General features: G+C 34.4%; 1 protein-coding gene across 2 annotated transcripts in view; it reads right to left on the bottom strand.

Annotated features, from left to right (window-relative positions):
- SLTM (SAFB like transcription modulator) overlaps window positions 1–22,931 on the bottom strand; it is a 43,910-nt gene that overhangs the window by 4,247 nt on the left and 16,732 nt on the right. Inside the window, exons 6-19 of one of the 2 annotated variants that reach the window (XM_024998008.2) lie at window positions 15,443–15,470; window positions 13,662–14,130; window positions 12,993–13,042; window positions 10,774–10,892; window positions 8,804–8,953; window positions 8,296–8,399; window positions 8,032–8,198; window positions 7,486–7,571; window positions 7,110–7,273; window positions 4,266–4,446; window positions 3,423–3,547; window positions 2,404–2,574; window positions 1,343–1,648; window positions 1,095–1,239 (exon numbers count right to left, since the gene is read on the bottom strand). In XM_024998008.2, the coding sequence (XP_024853776.1) occupies window positions 1,095–1,239; window positions 1,343–1,648; window positions 2,404–2,574; window positions 3,423–3,547; window positions 4,266–4,446; window positions 7,110–7,273; window positions 7,486–7,571; window positions 8,032–8,198; window positions 8,296–8,399; window positions 8,804–8,953; window positions 10,774–10,892; window positions 12,993–13,042; window positions 13,662–14,130; window positions 15,443–15,470 (2,265 nt within the window). The remainder of the gene's footprint in view (window positions 1–1,094; window positions 1,240–1,342; window positions 1,649–2,403; window positions 2,575–3,422; window positions 3,548–4,265; window positions 4,447–7,109; window positions 7,274–7,485; window positions 7,572–8,031; window positions 8,199–8,295; window positions 8,400–8,803; window positions 8,954–10,773; window positions 10,893–12,992; window positions 13,043–13,661; window positions 14,131–15,442; window positions 15,471–22,931) is intronic. The other variant, XM_024998010.2, reaches the window with a different exon arrangement.

Here is a 22,931-nt window from a genome sequence, read left to right as displayed (position 1 = left end):
CAAAACCACAGAGCACCAGAGGATAACAGAGGTTGAAGGATGGATACACACATATACATACACTTCAGAATTCTTTTCTGTAATTTGATAATATTCTATCTTCACTACTGTCAACCTATATTATGCCAGTTATTTCATCAACAGAATGCTTTCAAATCAGGTAAAAGCTCATTTGAATTGCAAACAGATGTCCTCTGTTCATTAACTTACAAAATATTCATGTCAATAAAGTGTCACAAGAGTAAAAAGCAATTAAAAAACACAAAATATTCCACTTACCTATCTCTAAAAATAAAAGAACAAAAAAGAGACAAGTATTTTATTTCAATAAATTCTACACTTTATTTAATTGAGTAGGAGGAAAGAGAGAGTATTATTTAAAGGGAAAAAAAGGAAAAAGATGACAGAAACACAAGTACAGGTCAAAGATTTTCCATCCAGTTTGAAAATCTCAATTTCTTAAAAAAGAATTAAAGCCAAAGTCATCATTAAGAAGGTTCATCTACCAAATACAACAATTCTCAAATTTCAGCAGGAATTTTAATAAAAATTTCAGGGATTAAGTCAAATTATTATGTTGTACACTTTAAACTTACACAGTTTTGTCTGTCAATTGTATTTTAAAAACTATAATTAAAAAAAAACTTCAGGGTTAGTATCCTGCTTCTCTGGACTACGATGTTCAACTACTGTCTTGAAAATAAAAAGGGACTCCCTGGTAGTCCAGTGATTGAGAATCTGCCATCCAATGCAGAGTACTCAAGTTCTATCCCTGGAGAGGGAACTAAGACCCCAAATGCACAGAGAAACTAAGCCCATGCATTGCAACTTCCCAGCCCGCCTACTCTGGAGCCTGCACACAACTAGAGAAGCCCACATGCTGCAGGCTGCAACTAAGACCTGATGCAGGGAAACAAATAAGAAATATATATTTTTTAAATACAAGGAGCATTAAGACCTTTCGTGAGAAATGAGTCTGCCAATCATGCCAATCTAACTAGGTCACGCCCAAATGATACTATAAATACAATGTCTCAATGAGTCCTCTAAATTTATTTCTGGAGAATTGACAATAAACTGTCATAAGCACTTACCTGTGCTCCACTTCCTCGGTCAGTGATTACTCCTCTGTCTCCCTCCCTGTTTCCATAGCCGGAAGCATTACTGCGAGTCCCAGGAGGAGCCCCTCTTACACTGTGCCCTGATACTTCTCTCCCAGATCGTTCTGGCCTTTCAACTCTGTTAAACAAAATTCAAGAACATATACAATCAAACTCTAACCTTTTCTGAAAAACCCAAGTGCTTATTACCATTAGCTAGGCATTAGAAACTATACAAATACCTTGTTTCCCGTTTGTCAGTGGACATGCCCCCTTCAGCCTTCCAGGAGGTTGGTCTAGATGGATTGGGCCCTCCTTCTCGAGGATGTCTAGGGTGGGTGGTATCAGGTCTGTCATGAATGATCACTGTTCTCCTCTCATCTCGTTCTCCTCGTCTGTCTGTTTCTCGAAGTTCGTTTCTTGGTGGTGGAGGCTCGTTTCTTCTGGAATCACTGAAATTTTTGGGATACCTTTCAAAACCTAGATCTTCTCTTCGTGCAGAAGGACGTGGTTTTTTCCCTTCACTTTGACCAACAAAACGTTCTCTCCTGTTATCCAAAACAAAGAACACAGGTTTTGAGAAGTAAGTACTTGGTCTGATTCTTCTTAACTTTATTTGCATAACCTACAATAAGAACACCTTCTTTAAAAAATAACTTAAGGCAAAGTGAACAAAATAGCCACAATTATTGATTGTAATGGGGCTTCCCAGGTAGCTCAGTGGTAAAGAATCTCCCTATCAATGCAAGAGAAATAGGTTCGATCCCTGGATTGGAACGATTCCTTGGAGAAGAAAATGGCAACCCACTCAACTATTCTTGCCTGGAAAGCCCCATGGACAGAGGAGCCTGGCGGACTACAGTCCACAGGGTTGCAAAGAGTCAGACACGCCTGAGCACGACTATGACTGAGCATAATAACCTATGTTCTTTTAAATTGAGCTAAATGTCTGGCGTGAAGGGTGGTTTTTTGGCATACAAGGGAAATTACATCAAACACTCAAGTCACTACCAACCTGAAGAATGTTTTACTATTCTTCACAAGTGAGGCACATCCCAAGGTAACAATATTTTCACTTAGTTAAAGGTTAAGAAGATAAAGCCTACCTACTTAAGCATGTTTTGGTGGCCTATAAAACTAATTCTGAATACAGAATCACATTCTCATTAACAAATAGAAAAACCAAACATGATTTGTTCTGAATACGCAGTTATAACCTGTACTTAAGATTTTAATAGAGAACCAAACTATCACTAATAAGGCTCATACACCAAACACAGTAATTTTCAACATATTCATTTACCTATCAAAAGATGAAGACGGAATTGAGGAACTCTCAGGAAACCTGCCCCTCTCTCGGTGGTCAAAGTCATTAAATCTATTCTGTTGCCGAGAGTAGTCAGATCCATGGCCGAATCGTGCATCTGTATCTAGAGACAACTTTTTATTCTCGCTCCAGTAAGGATCATCCCGCCTTGAAGAGAAATATTTGCTCGTTTATATAAATTAGTTTTACAGCAACAAAATAACACCTATTGGAGTCATACATACCACATGCTAGGAACTGTGGATACAGAGGGCTAATAAACTCAAGACAAAACATTCTTTTGTAAGAACAAGCTAGCAAAAAATTATCAAATTATATAAAGTTATACAGTGTTAGAGGAATTTCACAGAAGATAATTGAAAAACTGTTCTCAAATTACTAAATTGGAAAGGCAAATAAGACAAATACTTGATACCATTCTAAAATAAAATTCTAACCAGGAGGAGCATACAACACTTTTGGTTATCCTTAACTTTGGAAAGGATAGAGAGTTAGTCCCAAGCACAATTCATTTGCTCCGCTCCACTTGTTTCTCAACACAATCAACTAAATCTCACAGAATTTATATTAAGAAAATTAAATTACTATATTTTGAAGTCTATTAAGAACTATGAATGCAAACAAATAACAGAATCTATATTTTAGTGTTCCCAAGTTTGTGACTTTGATTTCTGTACTGTCTGTACTACCCTGTAAGAATTTTCAAAACAGGTCCGAGTTTGAGAGCCATTATTAAAGTCTACCATGTATTCAATATTTCAAGTCCTAGTGGAAAACATTTGGCAAAGAAAGGAAAATGGGGTGGAGGCGGAATGGGGAAAAATTTTCTTCTACTTGAAAATCCACTGATGTCCAATTCACTACTGCAGTCATTCCATCCCTCTTGATCATGAGCTTTTATTCCAGCAACAGGTGCCTGTGCTTTCTAATTCCACAGTCTTAGCATGAAAGGAATAAGACAGCAAGTTTAACTGTTAAAGAAAGCAAGCAACTACCTATGATCTACATCACGTGGGCGTTTCAAAGAATTCCTTTTTTCTTGTTCATAACGAAGCTGCTGCTGTTGCCTTCTCAGTTCCTCTCGTTCTCGAGCAATACGTTCAGCTTCCTTACGACGTTCCTTCAGACAACATAGAAGGAAGAACCAACCAATGCAAAATGAAAACATAAGGTAAGTATATATGCAACCTTGCTTTAATCCTATCATTAAGAAAACATAAGCAAGCATCAGGCAAAAGACAAACCTGGGACAAAAAAATCTGACTTCAGTAATTGCAATCTAAGCTATGACTACTGTTCTATAACATTAAAAATAACAGAGACTGGGTGGTGAAAGCTGGCAAGTAATTTGGAAGGTCAGATTTAGTTTAATAATTTGAAACAAAAGCACCTAAAAGTAATTAGAGATAAAATTATTAATAAGACTAAGTGTCCTAAAACCCTGGATGCAATTCTGCAAAGAGAGGCATTATTTCCTTCCAGCCTTGGGGAATCATTCCCACTATAATAAGTAAGGAAATAGTTATTATTTTCCAAGAATGGGATAGTGACAGAGCCTGGATTACAACTACTCTGGACTCATAGTCCTATGCTCAGACTATTAGGCTGCCATGATATCACAGAGTTCAAGTTATCACCAATTGGCTAGAACAAAGTCATGACTAAATGTAGTTTTAATTAGCACCTAATTCACTGTTATCTCAGGGACACTTAATAAATGCTCATTAGCTGAACTTATTCTATAAAAGCTTTACAGCATGTAAAGCAAATTTCAGGGCAAAAATCACAGGGTTTGAAAAAGGTCAGTTATTTAAGATGAAAAGATTTTCTGACTGCACCTGTTCAATACGAATGCGTTCCCTTTCCAAGCGTTCGCGTTCCATTCTCTCTCTCTCTAGTTTTTGCCTTTCAATTTCTAGGCGCTCTCTCTCTCTCTGTAAGCGTTCCCGTTCTTCCCGTTCACGAATTATTCTAATGCGTTCTCGCTCTCGACGCTCTCTTTCTGCAATCTCTCTTCGTCTAACAAAAATCAGTATTTAGAAATACTTAAATTATGCTAGCACTGTGTGAAAGAGAATAGCTTTTGAATTTGTATTTTTCCTTGAGGTTGGCAATTTTATACTTTGACTCATTCTAAATAGTTTTAATGTAATTGGAAAGAGAACTAAAAATAAAACTTTAAACAGATTTCAATACTGTCACTTATTTAAGACTGTCACCTGAACAATTTTACAGAGTAGTTGCCTCTTAGATGATTCCTGTTTAAATAAAAATCCCACTATGATAGCCCATTAATTAGTCAACATCTTTAAAAGGACATTCTACATATATGAATTTACTAAACTACAAACTTCTGTTTTTGATAGAAAAATTTCCAGTATCTAGGATATATTCTATCTCCTAAGTAAGCCTTAGTTTTGTTCAACTGGGATCACAGCCACCAACATGAATTACAGCAAATGCTATACTAAATGGCTGCCCTCATGGCCTCTTTTGGAGTGTTCACAACCCATAATAAATGGCTCTAGATAACACGTTTCTTTGAGTTCAAATATGTGCTCAACTAAATTATTATATTAAGACTTCTAATAGTGGGTTATTTTTCTGTTTGTTTTTAATCATTTCCTCACTTTAGGGCACCCAGGGTATTCTGTCAATCAGCATGTCTTCTCCTAGTAACCCAGTGGTTCTCAATGGTTCAGTACGGCCGTGGTGGAGGGGCGTTTCTAATTTTAACAATGACCAAGGGGGCTGTTACCAGCCATTAGTTAAGGGGACCAAGGATTCTACATATCTTTTGATGCATGGCATAGTCAAGATAATCCTGCATCACAAAGAACCATCCAACACTCCAAATACCTTTCAAATGCCATAATGTAATTCACGTCATCGAAATAAAATCACTTCTAGGAAAAAAAAAAATCTGGCCCTAGCATTTAACTCATTTTTAATAAATGCTAGTTTCATTTCCTTTGGCCTTTTATGTACACTAAAGTTTCCAGGAATGCAGCTCCACATAAAAAGAGGAAAAATTACACCTTCTTGAGAACTTCACCAAGAGTTGTTCACCATTTCAGAAGTCATTCCGTAACATCAACACTACTCCTGGTATTTGACTCACCAATATGACAAACCGGTATCAATCTGTGTTTGTAGCTGTCACATTCTCACTGAGTCTTAAGAGAGGTGCAAACATCTGACTACTTCATTAGATCTTGTAGAGCGTCATGCCTAAACATTCATATCTGGAATATATGCTTCATTATAAATTACTTTTTATGTTTTCTTCATATTAGAGTTAAGGCTTTATATTGTTCTTTTTTGTATATTTGTACAGTATGTTACATATCAATTTCATTTCAGATTAGTAAAGAAGGTGCTACAATTTTTTTTATTATTATGAAACGGGTGCTGGTCTGATAGGTTTGAGAAATGCTGCCTAATAACTCCCAGTTTCACTCTTCTCTCAGCTGTGGTCATCTGAACAGGAAGCCAAGCATACTGAGACTTCATAAAAAAAAAAAAAAGGTTCTGAGTATGCAAGAATTGGAGAAGACAATGGCAACCCACTCCAGTACTCTTGCCTGGGAAATCCCATGGATGGAGCAGCCTGGTAGGCTATAGTCCATGGGGTCACAAAGAGTCGGACATGACTGGGTGACTTCACTTTCATTTTTCACTTTCATGCACTGGAGAAGGAAATGGCAACCTACTCCAGTATTCTTGCCTGGAGAATCCCAGGGAAGGGAGCCTGGTGGGCTGCCGTCTATGGGGTCGCACAGAGTCGGACATGACTAATGTAACTTAGCAGCAGCAGCAGCAGCATGCAAGAATTATTTCCTTTTAGTAAACTGTGTGGCAATCATAGTATTATTTAAGTTGCTAAAAGTATATCTGGTAGTTCCTAGCACACTTCTGAATGAATAGATTAAATTCCATAAGTGACCATTCAACAATACAGGTTAGTATTTGTAAATTTATATTATGAAACACTTTCACAAGAAAATTTTAAGTGGCATCCAAAAATCGACAGCAAACTGGCACTCGTGATGAACTTGAGATATGGCCACGAAAAGTAGAAATGTTTTGTTCTCATTTTGTTTTAAAGAGGATGCCTGCTTTAGGACAGAGTTTGAACGCAATAAGGTTCACAGGTTAAATCTTCCTTTACTTGGGCTCTAATTCAAAGTACAATAAATTTTTCCTACAATGTCAATGTATTATTTGGCCACTACAGCTTACATTAAGACTATCTTACATCAAAATCCAAATTTGCCTTCAAAGTCATGTTTTTTTATGGCGGCAGCTTTGAAGTAGAGGAAAGAGCATTGGACTTGGAGTCAGAAGACTTGGGTCTGAGTCCCGACTCTGCCACTCATTAGCCATGTGGCATTGGAAGAGTCATTTAGCCTCTCTGGGCCTCCATTTTATTCATTTATATAATGGACATAACTAACCTTATAGAACTGTTGAGATAGAGATAATAGATGCAAAGGTATTTTGTAAATTGTAAAATACTATGCAAACGAAAATCATTAGGTTTTACTTCTTAAAAGTGACAAATATCTTTCTATAGAAATACAATTTCCAGAAATCTGGTTTATAACTAATGTTAAAGATACACCTATAGTTAAAAACATACCTATAGTTAAAAACAGGTATAAAACAGACTCTTTTCCTACCTTCGAAGTTCCATTGCTCGCCGCAATCTTTCAAAACGAACTAAATGTTCTCTCAACCTTTGTTCCTTCATCTTTTCAAAAGGCAAGATGTCTTTCCTCCTGTAGTCTTTATCCCTTTTTTTATCTAAGCTAGCCCTCTCCTTTTCCATGCTTCTTCCGTGAATCTGTAGGAAAAAAAAATTGTTAACAGGACTACAAGTTAAACTAATTTTTTTTTTCAAGTTGAGCTGGTAATTTAAAAAGCTTAAATGAATAATGACATTCCCCTTTTCTTAGGTTTTCTATCATGGACACATGCAAAATGGTTACAGATAACTGAATTATCTTCTTTTGGAAACAGGCAAAATAGTATACAACATCCCTATCAGGGACTTACTTTCTCGTATCTTCCTCTTCTTGATGGCCTACAATGATCGCCTTTAGTTTGGTCTAGTATTACCATATGTCCTGGACTCTTTGAACCTAAGAGAAAAAAACCAGATAAGCTAATGTCTGAAACTATTCTCATCAAAAAGAAAATATAATGTAAGTATGCTGAATTCTTAAGACAACCAAATATTTACAAAACAATACATGATATAAAAAACTTATTCTATGAGAAATGTAAAGAGTTATTAAAACTTGATCCACTAATGTACTTTCAAAGATACCAAAAGATCGATTCTTCTATTCTTCTATTATTCAGTAATTCTTCTATTATTCAATGACCATTTTCAGTCAGCCCAGATTTAACAGTAAATGGGCTTAGGTGGAAAAAGACAGCTGTTTCCCATTCCTATTAGATCATTTTCTACCACAGTGACATCTAACAACGAAGTTTAAATCTTTATCTAGATTGTATTCTTAAGTTTCCCCTTTCACTGTAAAAATTAAGCTGTAGGATGCATTAGAAAGGGACTGAGAAGAAAGGCACATAGCATACTTATTCGTTTCTTTTCTTCACTTTTTTTAATCGATTCTGAAGTCTGGCCACTTGATCCATTATCATTCTTCTCATCTTTACCTTCTGTTTTCTTAGTATCCTTGCCTTCCTTTTTTTCAGTTTTCTCAGACAATCTTTTCTCTTCTTTTTTGACCGAGGCTTGTGTCCTGACCATACCACCCCACACAAGAAAACAACAAAATGAGAACTACTTCATCGATGTACCAAAAAGTCTATAGGCTAATTGACAAAATAAATCCTTACTTGCTACTTCTATCACTCATGTTTTTTTTGTCTCCAGAACTTCTTGAACTACTCTTTTCATCAATTTCTTTCTTTAATTCTTTCTTAGAAGGATCACCTTTAACCTGAAAAGTTTAAACAGGAAGAAAAAAACATATAAATTTTATTTTATTTTTTTTCTGGAGTGCATGGGCTCTCTGGTTGAGATTCGTAGGCTCCGTAGTTGCAGCTTAGCTGCCCTGAGGCATGTGGAATCCTAGTTCCCAACCAGGGGTCGAACTCACATCCCATGCACTGGAAGGCGGATTCTCAACCAAAGGACCACGAGCGAAGTCCCAAATATGTAAGTTTTAAAGTTACATTTTTATGTTTGTAAAAAGTATGTGGATGGTAAAAAAAAATTGGAAAACAGAAGTAAAATAATTAAAATGAATATATAAAAATAAAAATCATTCCCAATTCTACTCCTTACTAGTGTAATATTGTTAAATTGAGAATTACTATTGTTTAAACAGTTAAGCAAGCTTACTTTTTCAACAGAAATTAGCTGTCCATGCAGCTCAGTGCGATGAAGATGTGCAATACATCTGGACACCTCTGTGCTTGAAGACATAGTTACAATGCCATAGCACTTGGCCCCAGGACTTCGAGCATTTGTGACTACTTTTGCACTCAGAACCTATAAAAATGAGATTATACTTTAGTTTTACAGTTTCACATACATTTCTAAGATAAAACTTCAGAATGCAGACTATTCAAATTAAAGGATATGTTCAGGAGTATAAATTCAGGATAAAGGATAAATTGAGGACAATATATATTATTGTTTTATATTCTTGGACTCACCAACTACCTTGCCTATAATATTCAGGGGAACAATTTAAAATGTTAAAAATCAATTTAACCTACTTTTTTACTTTCTTTTTTTTAAAATACATTGCCAAAACACAGTGAGTCACATCAAGGAAGTAATGGCACAATTAACAAAAGCAAAGAAACAATATTTTCAATTAGATTTGGACCAAAATTTCCCTATCAAAGGCCCACCCCTAATCTCTTAAAGATATTAAAACAAAAAGGGTCTGGGTAAGTGTTAACACTTTTCTATAATGAGTCTCTCAAAAATAGTCTCCCACACATGAAAAAGCAGCCTTAAAAATATACTCCACAAAACACACTCTAAAAAGACATACTTTCCATTTATGTACTTTTAAAATGTATACTAATATAAAAGTGACATATACTTCAGCTCTATAAAATGAATAGCTAAGAGAGACAAGGCAGGGATGGTTGAGTGAGAAGAAAAGTGGGAAAGAACAATCTAGTGCTGAACAAAGAGGAACACAGACACAATGTCAGGAAGAAGAACAGAGGGAATCTGGTGTGAGTAGCTGGAAACTATCAGCTTATATCTCAACTCCGGGAAAGAGTGACTCGCCCCAAGAGCAATTTCATGTTATAAGTACATGGTTTCCTTATATAGTTTTAGCCCTAATTAAATAGCTGGAAACAGAATCAAAAATATACCAGAAACTGATCATGGGACCACAATTCTCAGTGTTTTGTATGTGACATCTACAAGAACCTCCTTACTCTGCAGGCAATTCTCTTAATTAGAAGGAAAAAACAATCTCTAAAATCAATAGGACAGATTTTTGTAACATTCATTAATGGCTATTTACTGATATTGGTGGTCATTAATAAATATTTGAAAGCCTATCATGTGCATACAAAGTATAGTAGTTAAGATCCCTGCTATCAAAGAGTTTACAGCAGAGTTGATTACATATATGATGCATATTGAAAACTATAATGTAAAAGGAAATAATGATAAAATAACCATTTGAAAAAAAAAAAAAGGAAATAATGAGCGTCCTAAGGGATGCAGATCAACTACAATTTAATTCAACAGCTATTAATTGAATATTCATTTAATTATCAACTAGTTTTCTTTTTCATTAGGTCTCCCCTTATATGCCAGAAAAACTTCTCCTGATCAACCAACCACAGTAAAGCCTCCTTTTTTGCTCTCTAAACTCTGCACTCTTCCTTCATAGCACATATCAAAACTTCTGATTAAGTCCATTTACCAGTTTTACATTCTTCTGCACCACTGTACTGGAATTTGTATAATAAAAGGGACCACATCAGTTTTGGGGTTCCACCCCATATTCTATATCCCAGTGCTTCTATTTTCCAGATGACAAGATCAGCCTCAGCAATTTTAGGTCCAAGATAAATCATGATGAATGTGATGAAACAAGCTCAGTCCTTCCTTGGCTTAAATGGGCTCAAAAAATGAGCTTTTCCTACAAAGATTCCCAGGGCTCAGAGTGAGATTATAAGATATAGTAAAACTCATGATTACCACAGAACTAAATAACTATGCCTATAACAGTCCTGAGAGAGACAAGAAATTAGATTTTATATGTATTGTTTTGAATACCACCTGTTTAAAATGGACATAGAAATATGGATAAAAAGATAAAAAGAATGTACCTTTCCATATTTGCCAAAGAGGTTCTTCAAATCAGCAGCTTTGGTATTAGAGGAAAGTCCACTAACCCAGATATTTTTAGTTGAGCTTCCACTGCTACCACTAGCACTAATTGTACTTCCTAGAATAGATTTAATATCACAAGTTTAAATTTCTCAATTGGAAATTTTTTAAACAAAATTATTAGGGCTATAAACTTCCAAAATTATAAAACCCTCTAATTTTGACAGCATGACTTCACTGTATCAAAATCCTACACATCTACTATAACTAAAATTGAACACAGTAACATAACACAAACATGTCTGAATTTGTATATTTTCTACTGCATGAGTTTTAAGACAAAGTGGGTAAAAAAATCAGTTATATGTCTTGGACTTTTGTTGTTTAAATTCATTCATTTATATTCAACCACCGCACTAAATTCAGGCAACCAGGAAGCAGACTGCTTAATTACCTACACCTATTGTGGGCTTTAGCTCCAGAGACATTGAGAGCACAAAGGGAAAAGTCAAACAAAGGGATAAACTGTTTTCAAAAATTTAAATGTTTAGTAACAAAGACTAGCCAACAGTTCATCCTCATTTTGTATTACAGAAAGGGTAAGAGAAAGTGAAAATTACATGCAACTAGAAAACTCTGGATTAAAAAAAAAAATCTTCTAAAGCAAATCAATTACAAAGATCAGAGACCCCAAAATTCTTTAGAAAAGGTAAATGGTTATATGAACTATTTCTGCACTATTTCTATACACAAATTATTGTTTCATACAGAAAATACCATTTCTTAAAATACATTCCTGGTAAGTTACCCTTCAGTATTTTACTTCCAATGTGCTATTATAAAAAAGGAATTTTCGTTTCATCATTTGGAAAACAGTTCTTACCCACTTTAAGAGAAACAGTATCTAAGCAATAAAAGTAACAATTTTTATAACTTCATGGTATCAAATATAGAAAGAGTAAAATGTTTAATGCTTTAAAAATTACAAGCCACAAGTTTCTATCAGTGTACTTATGAGAAGACAAAACACGCCTGACTCAAATATTTTAAATATTAATGACTGCTGCATTTCTGTTCTTAACAAATATAATTATCAAAGGAAATGTTTTATCTTATGAAACGTTAACTAGAAGTTCATGTGTCTTTTATATTTTACCAGTAACACCTGGCCCACATATTCCTCTTAACTTGAGAAAAAAAAATTTAATGACAGGAAGTTAACATTTAATTAAGACTACACTAAGCTTCTAAATTTAAAGGATAATATTTAATAAATTTATTATATCTTATCCATTAACCAAAACTGTAAGGGATGTAGGTAATGCAATTAATTGTCAATTACTAAGTCAATCACTAAAATTTCTAATTATTAAAATATGCCAACAAAATCTACTAAAAAAAGATAAGGGACACATAACATTCCTTTTTTTAGGCACTCAAGAGGCATTTTTCGATTCTGTAGTACCCAAATGGTGTTATTCTTCCCTTAAAATGCTTTTTTAAAACACAAGAAATATTTTTCACATATACAGCATATATAAGATGAAACTTAAAGCACATGATCAGGAGATAAGCAGAGACTTCCCAGTAACAAAGACTAATCAAATAATGCACCTTTAAACTTACAAAATTTAAAAATAAAACTACTATTCTACATAAAACTTTCATCAATGCAAAGTAAGTCAATTAGGAAGTAAATTCTGAAGAATTAAAATCCTATAAACTGGCTATATTAACAGTTGTGTGCCCTGATTTAAAGAATCAAAAAAGTAAAACCAAATGTCGAGGCTAACTTGCTTTCAGCTCCACAAATACTATTTATATCACACTTCCTACTAGCCAGAACAAGAAAAAGATTATGGAAGTGTGTGGGGGTTACAAGTGATAATCAAAAATGAAATACTTCTGAAATTTTAAGAAATGAAATGTCTATTATATGAATATTCAATAGATACTTAGAACACAATATAAAAAATACATAGCAAATATATTTAACTCAAATTTATACCAGTTTATAAATTAAATAATTAAGAAAGTAATGCTTCAATCACACTTGAGAATTTGCTGTAATCTAACTCCACTGTTCACACAAAAGCCACCAAAAAATTTACTATGTCAATTTTTAAGGACTAAATGTCAAAAGAAACCCTAGACAATTACTACTTTTTAAAGGAAACATTCAAATTATCACTGAAATAAGCAGGAAAAAATACATTACCTTTGTCATCTTTGGATGATGTCTTGCTGTCTTTAGATTCCTTTGAAGAGCTACAGAAGCAAACCACCAGAAGAAAATTGAAAACAAAAAAGCAAAAACAAAAAGAACAAAAAGAACAAAAATCGAACAGCTTGATATTGACTATATTTCAAACCAGTGCTATCCATACAAATTAACAATTCCAAAAGCCTAGATTAGGTTATTTGAACAAATGATTCCCTTAGGATTCTTGCACTGATTTTCCCCAAGATTCCTGAAGATCTAGATTTTCTGACAATTCTATTCAGTGGATAAATGGCCATCTTCTCCAGATTTCAGGACTGGGACTTGACTTCATTTGTGTTCTTAGGACTGATAGTTGTTCATTAACCATCATCACAAGGATTTTTAAAAATGAAACACAAAAAAATTGTCAATTTGAAAAAAAAAAAAACAAAAAAAAACCAAATATATGCTGACAATTCGACAATGCAATCAGTAGGACACACTGCATATTACGAAGATCTTGAAATTTTTTTTTTAAAGTAACTTATGACGGTCAAAAATATTATAGGCAGGATCATAAGTACTAATTACTGTACATGGTCTTGAAGCCACCCCCTTAATGTAGAGTGATCTTATTGAATGCTGGAATTCAGTATCGTAAAGAACTGACATAGAAAAACAAACCTCTTTGCTTGACCAGAGGCCCCAGTAGACGAGGGCCCTTTCTTCAAAGTATCCTTTTCTTTGTCTCCAGATTCTGCTTTCTTAGAACCTTCTCTGGCTTCCTTCTCGACAGGATCACCCTTCACGCAGTCTTCCTTCTTACCATCTTTATGGTTCGCATTCATCTCATAATCCTTGCTTTCCTTCTCCGGGCTCTGTGCAATGACGTCCTGCCCATCTTTTGGCTTACTTGCTTCAGAATCTGTAATTTTCACATTTTTACCTGTTTCTAGGAGGTCATCACCATCAAAATCCAGAGTGATGGCATCTTCAGCCTGGATTGTAACCGAGATGTTGTCATCCTCAGCTTCTTTCACAGTCGCATTAGCTTCCATCTCTTCATGAGCTGTGTGATCAGCCTCAGCTAGGTTCCCTTCTGAAGGAAGAGGTTTAGATACTTCTTGTGTACCATCACCAGAACCTGCTATATCTAAGAGGATTTAACAGGAATAAATATGGCAAAACAAGAAGTTTAAACAATTTTCATATTCATAAGCTAGAATAGGACCTAGAAAATATAAACCCAGTTATTAGCACTGATGGAAGGTTAGGAAGAAAAACACAAGGGTATTAACTAACATAAACAATCCTTTACCCAGGATCACTTATTCTTCATGGAAAAAATGATCTCTAAATACAAATACCAAACAACAAAAGTGAGGAGAGAGTTCCATCCTGAGGATACCAGCTCTTCATTTCTGGTTATAAGTTAATGGCATATGGAAGGTGTTTTTCCTCCATGAGAGAGTGACAAATGAGCAGAGTTGTTATTCAATGTTCAAATTATCTTGGGATTTAACCCTTGTGACCTTCAGAACTCCCATGGTGACGTCTTGAAAGGTCACAGTCTGAGGATACAATCAGTCTTCAAAGTATTCAGGGCCTCATCTTTTTCACTCTTCTTATTCTTGTGTAGTCCGAAAACTGCTACAAGAGGCTCCAAAGATGGCCTGCTCCATAATGTTTAAGAAAGTGGTCATTTCCAGGCTTCATCCTGTCCAGTCAGTCCTGCAATTACCATTTTCAAAGATGTCTTGCATTCACCCAAAAGTGAAAGGCCTCGAGCATCTGAGATTTTCAGTCGGTAGCTTTACTTCATTCATTGCTTCTAGGTTTTTTATTCTGCCTGTTCCATGTCCTTTCTAGTCCAAAGTAGGAGGATCCTTGGACGTCCTTCCAAGAACTCTTCTATAACCTCAGACCAACCACGTATATTGCTACTGATGTCCCTGTAATTGTATTGGATAAGATAGGTCTCCAGAACTACTGAAACTGTCAGGAGACTGTACAAAACTTCTCCAAGCAGCAAACAAAAAGTCAGTCTCCTGGTCACCCAACAATTTTAGGACTAGTTATAAAATTAATTATCCATTCCATACTAGGATTACCGGTAAGCACGTATGAGTTACTGCAGTGCCAGTCTTAAGGATATAATCAACTTACCGTATGCTAGAAGTTGGTTTTAAAAATAAAACTTAAATTAGGTTAAACAAAAAATGGCATTGTCCACCACAGTAACTGATATGTACCATTAAGTTAGAACATGTCTTCAAAGTGTTAAAAGAAAATTAAACCAATTAAAAAATAAAATCAAGGTGCTAACTTAATTCACTAAATTGATAAATTTGAAAATAAACTCATTTCAAAAATAAGATTTTGAATAAGGAATGCTTTATTTTCACATAGTTTACTGTTTTTCTAAATGTCACCAATTTTTAAACTCTACTTAGCATCAAACATACCTTTCTCATTTTCTTCTTCCTCAGCATCCTGAAAGTCAAAGAATAATCAAATGTAAAATGAATTCATTTAAAACTGGATTTCAGTAATAGTACAAGATCTATCAAGTTAAATTGTAGAGTAATATTAATTAGAGACACCTACTACTAACAAACACAAGATATTCCAATCAGAACCAAAACACAAAGAAATGTAGCATATGTCTAGTATACATGACTTAGACAAGAAAACAGGCAAATATATCAATAGTTATATCAACAATAAACTGGAATATTTAGTTTCACTACTCAAAACTGGTTTCAATTACCCAAATCTTACTCATATTAAAAAGCTGCTAGGAATTCCCTGCCGGACTGGGGTTCAATCTCGGGTCTGGGAACCAAAATTCGACAAGCCATGAGGCATGGCCAAAAAAAAAAAAAAGAGAGAGACAGATACAAAAAGCCACCAATAAAAAGCCTGCCCTGATAATTTCACATGACTCCTTTCGAACGCACTTTTAGGACATACTATTCAAAATGTACCAGAAAATATAACATGAAGACATACTTTTTCAAGGGATGAAATGCATATTAATAAACAAAGAACATTCCCAATTTAGGCATCTCAGAAGTAAGAAGAATGACAAGAGTAGTTTCAAATTCTTCATTCCTTTCTATCTGTTAAAAATGAATTCATACACTGTCTCATACACACTGGTGGTCAACCAATTTAAAAACGGTATTTGCGCTGCAGGTAATCAAAACAAGTTAATAATTTTATTAAATGACTGATTTTAATTTTTAAATATGTGCTATTTTAATTTTTATACATGTGACATCATATAATCTAAAATTAAGCACGTAATGGCTTGAAAACAGGAATATCACAAAGAGGAAAATATTTACACCAAGCAAAATATTGCAAAAATAACTGAAATTATAACAAGATAGAAACATTTCCCAAAATTAAAGATCATAACAAATATGCATAAAATTAAGGTATGTTTTAACTTACAACTTTTAAAATAAAAGCTGAGTATAAGTAGATCATATTTAGTCAAGGTGGTGTGAAGCTACCAAATGCAAAGCCTTACAGTAGTGATTCTCAAACTTTGATTTTGTATCTGAATCTCCTGAGTGACTGCTAAAACAGACTGCTGAGCACCAACCCCACAGTTTCTGATTCAAGACTGGAGTAGAGCCTGGAAATTTGCATCTCTACAAGTTTTAGTGATGCTGATGCTTTTGGTCCAGAGACTATAGATTAAGAACTGTGCCTGAGAGTGACAGCCTAGCAGTGAAATTAGACTTAAGGCAAAATTTAACTGTAAACAAAATTTTAAATTTTAAATACATATATCTCCTAACACAATTTTAGGTTCATGTAAGTCCACATTTCTTAAAAATAACAACTATTTTATCATATGCTCAGTTACATTTGGATAACAAATATATTTCTAAGAAATCATTTAAAATAATTTTTCAACTTCAAGTTGACATATACGTGCCCCATTTAGGGAAAGACCAATTGTTTCACAAACTAAAGTAATAAGAAGGAAACTGAAAACCCTGAAACAACTAAGCCACAGGCTTAGTACAAAAGCAGATGACTAACTGGTAGCACTGTGACTCCCATTATATACGTCCATTATACTGTGCTCTAATAATCTCCTAATTGTTATACTGGAATTTAGTTTTAATCATTATATTTCTATTGTGCAACATTTGCAAAGTAAAGAAAAATGATTTGACAGGGTGGACTGGCAAGCAGTGGCAGGAAAGAAAGGATGAGTTATGCTGGAATTACTGAAAAAATCTTCTTCTCCCAAATTCTCTTTTAGTTTAATAATTTATCTTAAAGGGATAAATAAACTGGAATATCTTCACTTTTACTTAAAAGAAGAACAAAAGAACTTAAAGAATGCAACTTGCTTCTTCTTTATCTACTTGTAATTCAACAGCACACCACTTCTAAGTTATTTTTTAGAGACTCAGTATTGATAAGATTCAAGGAAAAAAAGAAAATAGTCAAAGTATTTGCTATTTTAAAAAACAAAATGTTTTTAAATACTGTGATGTAAAAAACAAAATATTTCTGTTGTACTTTCTGCCAAGTAGAAAGTTATTTCTAGCTGCTAAAACCATCAGTAAGGTTTGCCTTACTTTTGTTGGTTTTTAGATATCTATCCTAATCACTCAACAGGTCTTCTGAAGGGTTTCCTAAGTTTAGTTTCTAAACGAATGGTAATGCTAGCCTTATTATATACATTTAAATGCCCCAAGGAAAAGAATCTGAGCCAATTTCTAGAAAACAAACTGATTACAATGGGGGTAGAGCGCAGAAACAACTAGGGTTAGTAGAAAAGATGAGCTACTTTAACTCTACTAAAAGAGTTAGTAGAAATATGCACATCCATATTTGCATTATATTTCTATGTGCAATAAACATAGAACTACTAAGGTTAAATCATTTCTTGCAATAAAAAAACAAACCAAGAAATGCAAAAAAGATACTGTGAAAATTTCCCTGAATATGCACAGACATGATATGTGCCTTATTTCAAAATAATTTTCCTCCACTGAAAACATGTTTTCTCAGAATGAGGAATATGGTAAATAAGTAACCACCATGAAAAAGCATGCTTTTAATTAACTACTTTTTTAGTTTATCTTGAAAAAACATAATATTTCACATATGAAAATGAAGCAAACGCTTTATAATGTTCATGTTGTTTATCTTTGTAATCGGATCTACAACCCTTAAATGCCAAAAATCATACAGGGGCGTATAGCTCAGAGGTAGAGCATTTGAATGCAAAAATCATACAGAAAGCTTCTCTATTTTTATTTCATTCTAGGAGCAGCAAAAACTTATGATAAAGACAAATCTAGGACTTACTTTTCAGTTAACAAAGTGTTAACTTTCTACCCATTCTAGTACCTTTCCCAAAGGTTAATCTTGTGATACATGTATACACAAGTGCTAAGTAAGAAGACGTCTTCTGGAAGGCCTCCTTTCCCTTGACTTGTACATAAACACTGTATTCAGTCTCACTAATAGGTCAAAATAACCCTAAACCACCAATTGCCTATCACCTACCTGGACATATGCTAAAGACCATGAGAAATAAGAAGTACTAGCACATAATAAGTACTTAATAAATATTTGTTGAATGAGTTTACTGAATAAATGTACTGTAAGACACTGCTGTTTTTAAGTGGAGGGACTTAACTAACTGCTCATTTTATGTAGGCAGAGGGTTTAACTGCAGCACTGTGTTAAGTACAATGGAATTCAGAAAACATTTACTAGTGCGGAGTTACTTGTGAAAAGAATACAGACTAGGCACCAAGATACGTAGGTATTTATTCTATCTTTACCACTAAAACAGTTTTACTCTGTGATATTGTGATCTTCCTGGGTCAAGAAGATCCCCTGGAGAAGGAAACGGCAACCCACTCCAGTATTCTCGTCTGGGAAATCCCATGGACAGAGGAGCCTGGCGAGCTACAGACCAAGAGGCTGCAAACAGTCGGACACTGAGCGACTAAACAACAACACTGTCATCTACCTAGGTGAACTTCACCTATAAATTAGAGATAACATATGACCTAAATAGGACATACAGGATTATATAAGACAGTGGGTGTAAAAAGTTCTCTGTAAACAGTAAAACACTATGTAAGAGAAAGCTTTATGGAAGAGACAGATAAATCTGGCTTTGAGAGTTATACGACTTCATATGGCAGAAAAGGGAAGGTACTTCAAGCTGATGAAGCATTGGGGCAAAGGCAAATAGAAAAAATAATACATGATGTACTCACAGAAGATTGACAAGACTGAAACTAGAGGAAATTTTTAAGAATTAAAGCATTACCAAATATAAACATTCTGGAGAAAAATTTCCAAACAATTCTAAATAACTGATATCTCTAAGCTAGTAAAATAATACTACAAGTAATCACTAATTACACATGTACTATGTGAAGGATATAAGATTGCTCTTCACATCAACCTAGCAGGTAAGACTTACAATGTTCATTTTACAGACATGGAAATGGACTAAGAGAAAACACTTTGAAGTCACAATATTTTAAGTAACTAACAGAAGTAGAATGTAAACCAAATTCTACCTGGTTAAAAGCTAAAGCTCTAAGCTTCAAGTCAAAGCCTGAAGACTGGCTTTAAATAAATAGATACCTATATAAATGCACTTGCCTATTTATATTTTTAAAGACAAGGAATAAAACAATTAATCCTGAATTTAAAAAAATTCACCAATAAGGGGATGGGTAAAGGGGACTTTTTTGAATGTATACTTTCTTAGATTTGACTTTGGAATCATGTAAATATTTTTAAAAATTATAAAACTAAAATATCTATTTTGAAATAATTATAGATTCACAAGAAGTTACAGATTAAAATTAAAAAAAAAAAACTATATTGAACCTGAATATGTATTAGTTGATGGTCATATAGAAAACTAATCTAAAACACACTGATTTGTTCATTCCTAGAGGGTATATCCTTGTAAGAAAGATAACTTGAGTGGGAAAAAACGTTATTTTCAGAAATCACACTGGTGATGGTGTTGGTATTATCATCCTAGGACTATTGTACATATACTGTGAGATAAAGGAAATAATTAACTTAGAAGTATCCCTTATGAATTCAAAATCTATTTTATCTTAAAAGCAAAAAAACAACAAAAACAAATAAAAAACACATTCTCTAGCACACCGTACATTGAAAAGGCCTAGAAAACACGAACAACCCAGAGGCAATGAACACCCCACTCCTACCATCAAGATTATTGTCTCAAAATACCATTTACCACTAAAAGGAAGAAGTGGCTAATTACAGGTCTGGAGCAGGAAATAGAAATCTGAACCAGACAGCAAGGAAGTAAAGACTACTTGGATCACGTTGAAAGGATTAAAGAGACAACCTGAAGAGATTCTCAGATAGGACAATCTGAGCATTAATAAGGATAATAACTACAATGGATTGAAATACACTAAAAATATTTAAATCCATGAGTTCAAAATGAAACAGAGGGGCAAAAAGAAAAAAAAAAATCAGTCACTATCAGACTGATAGTGAAAATTTGTAAATAAAGGAAAAATAATCAAACATATATCCTGGCTTTTCTTTGTAAATGATACCACAAGGTAACCAAATAACAGATGAGAAGCTTTTTCCCAAGGAACATTCCAGCTAACAAATAAAGAAAATAAAAGAATATCACCACTTTGATTAATTAAATCAGTGCAGTACAGATCATCAATGACTGGTAACATCAGCAAAAAGATACAGTCAGACATTATATGTATCCAAACAGAAGAATACAACACTACCTATGAATTAGTTGTATCTCTTGGGGGGATGGGGATGGGGTGTCAGAATCAGATAGCAAACCTCAGGATCCTATAAACAACAATTTAAAGGAAATACACTAAACAGTTTAGAGGAACATGTTGACTAAATTTACAGGAACATAATCAGCAAAATACAGACGTTGCAAGCTCTGTGAATGACAGGGGGTGTCAAACTATGCGAGATGCTCTTTCTGCAGCTATTTTTATTGAAATACCATGTCCGTTCATTTACCTAATGCCTGTAGCTGCTTGCACACTCAGTGGCAGAGCTGAATAGCTGTAACAAGGCGCTCAGTCGTGTCTGACTCTTTGCGACCCCATGGACTGTATGTAGCCTAACCAGGTTCTTCCATCCATGGGATTTTCCAGGTAAGAATACTGGAGTAGGTTGCCATTTCCTTCTCCAGGAGATCTTCCCAACCCAGGGATTGAACCCAAGTCTCCCGCATTGTAGGCAGATGCTTTACCACCTGAGCCACCAGGGAAGATCCCAGGCCCACACAGCTAACATATTTTCTACCTAGCCTTTAATGAAAAACTTTGCCACCTCTTGCTGTATATGATAAACAATTTGATTTCTTTAACAAATAAAGTGGGGGGGGGGGGGGGAGATGAACAGAAAACCTATAGATTGAAAGAGGCCTAAAAGACATTTCAATCAATCACAGTATCTCTATCTTATTTGCATCAAACAAATAAACAGATTCAAATAAAGCTTTCTTTAAAAAAAAAAAGAAACTAAAAAAAAAAAAAAAAACAACTTAGGAAAACTGAGTATTTGAAGATATTTTTAAAAAATCACATATTACGAATAATAATGTAAAAAATAGAAGAGTTCTCTTTCAGAGATATACACTGAATTTTTAAGGCAAAATATGTCTGGAATTTGTTTCAAAATAGTGCAGAAAAGGAAAAGTGAATGGAGGTACAGATGAAACAATCCTGCCCGTGAACTGCTGAAGCAGAAGCTGTATGACGGGTATACTCTGTGCAGTATTCCTTGACATGCACAATAAGACAACACACTCATGAGTCATGCTCAGAAGCATCAGCATCATGATGGAATGGAGATACATTCATATATATTTCTACATATTCCACCATACATCATTAAGGAAGAGGGAAAAAGGTCATTTTACTTCTCTGAAGATGTAACCTTCTCTGAAGATGTAACCTCCCTGACACAATAAGCAAAACCTGCCTTTTGATAAGAAGTAAATAAGGGTTCTTTCACTCTCATGATGGAATAGGAGAGCAAGGCCAAATCTAGCCCATAAAAATTTGCAAAAATTAAAAAAAGGCACTCATTCCTTAAGATACTTCTGTTAGATTTTTATAATACATGCATAATCTATTATGAGAATGGGGACACTCAGATGTAACCCTTCACACACTCCAACTTGTGCAATGGAAGGAGAGGCCCTTGATGAAAATTTAAAAACTTTTTACCAATGAATATGAGAGTTCAACTCTACCTTTTTGCAAATTCAGTTCATATTTAGAAAAGGTACTCCTCCAATTTTGGAGTTAATCTTCCTCATCTATATTTTATCATTCAAAAATGAACATACCTGAGGATAGTATGGGGGGAAGTCTACAGACTTTCACAGTCCTAACATTTCCTTCCTGAATATTCCCAACTACCAAAAACATTTCCGCCAGAAATGCAATTTCTCCCATTACAATGAACACAGAGAACCAATATACAGCCTCACCAGCATTCCAAATGTAAGAGAGCTGGGATAAAGAAGGAGTGACCAGAGGTAATCAGCTAAGCAGGCTATGAATATACACCACATTATATATACCCTTGCAGCAAATATTACAGTGAGGAAATAGCACACCTGATCACTATTTTTCCTAAATCTAGTAAACAGAGGGAATGGGAACCCCTATCTCTATTTGAAAGTATACTATTTAAAGAGGGTACATGAACAAGGTATTCTTGAGTACACAAATGGGAAAAAGATAAAGGTTAATTTTTAATACAGAAATTGAGCTATAAATGTCTGTTTATAGCATCTGTACATCATGCTTTAAAATGTACACTATGCACATCACATAGATCAAAAACAAAACCTAATGCACAATAGAAGTCATTTTCTACACATACACACACATACCCACATGT

This window comes from Bos taurus, chromosome 10, assembly GCF_002263795.3.
Source record: "Bos taurus isolate L1 Dominette 01449 registration number 42190680 breed Hereford chromosome 10, ARS-UCD2.0, whole genome shotgun sequence".
NCBI lineage: Eukaryota > Metazoa > Chordata > Mammalia > Artiodactyla > Bovidae > Bos > Bos taurus.
This window is presented reverse-complemented; position numbering and strand designations above follow the sequence as displayed.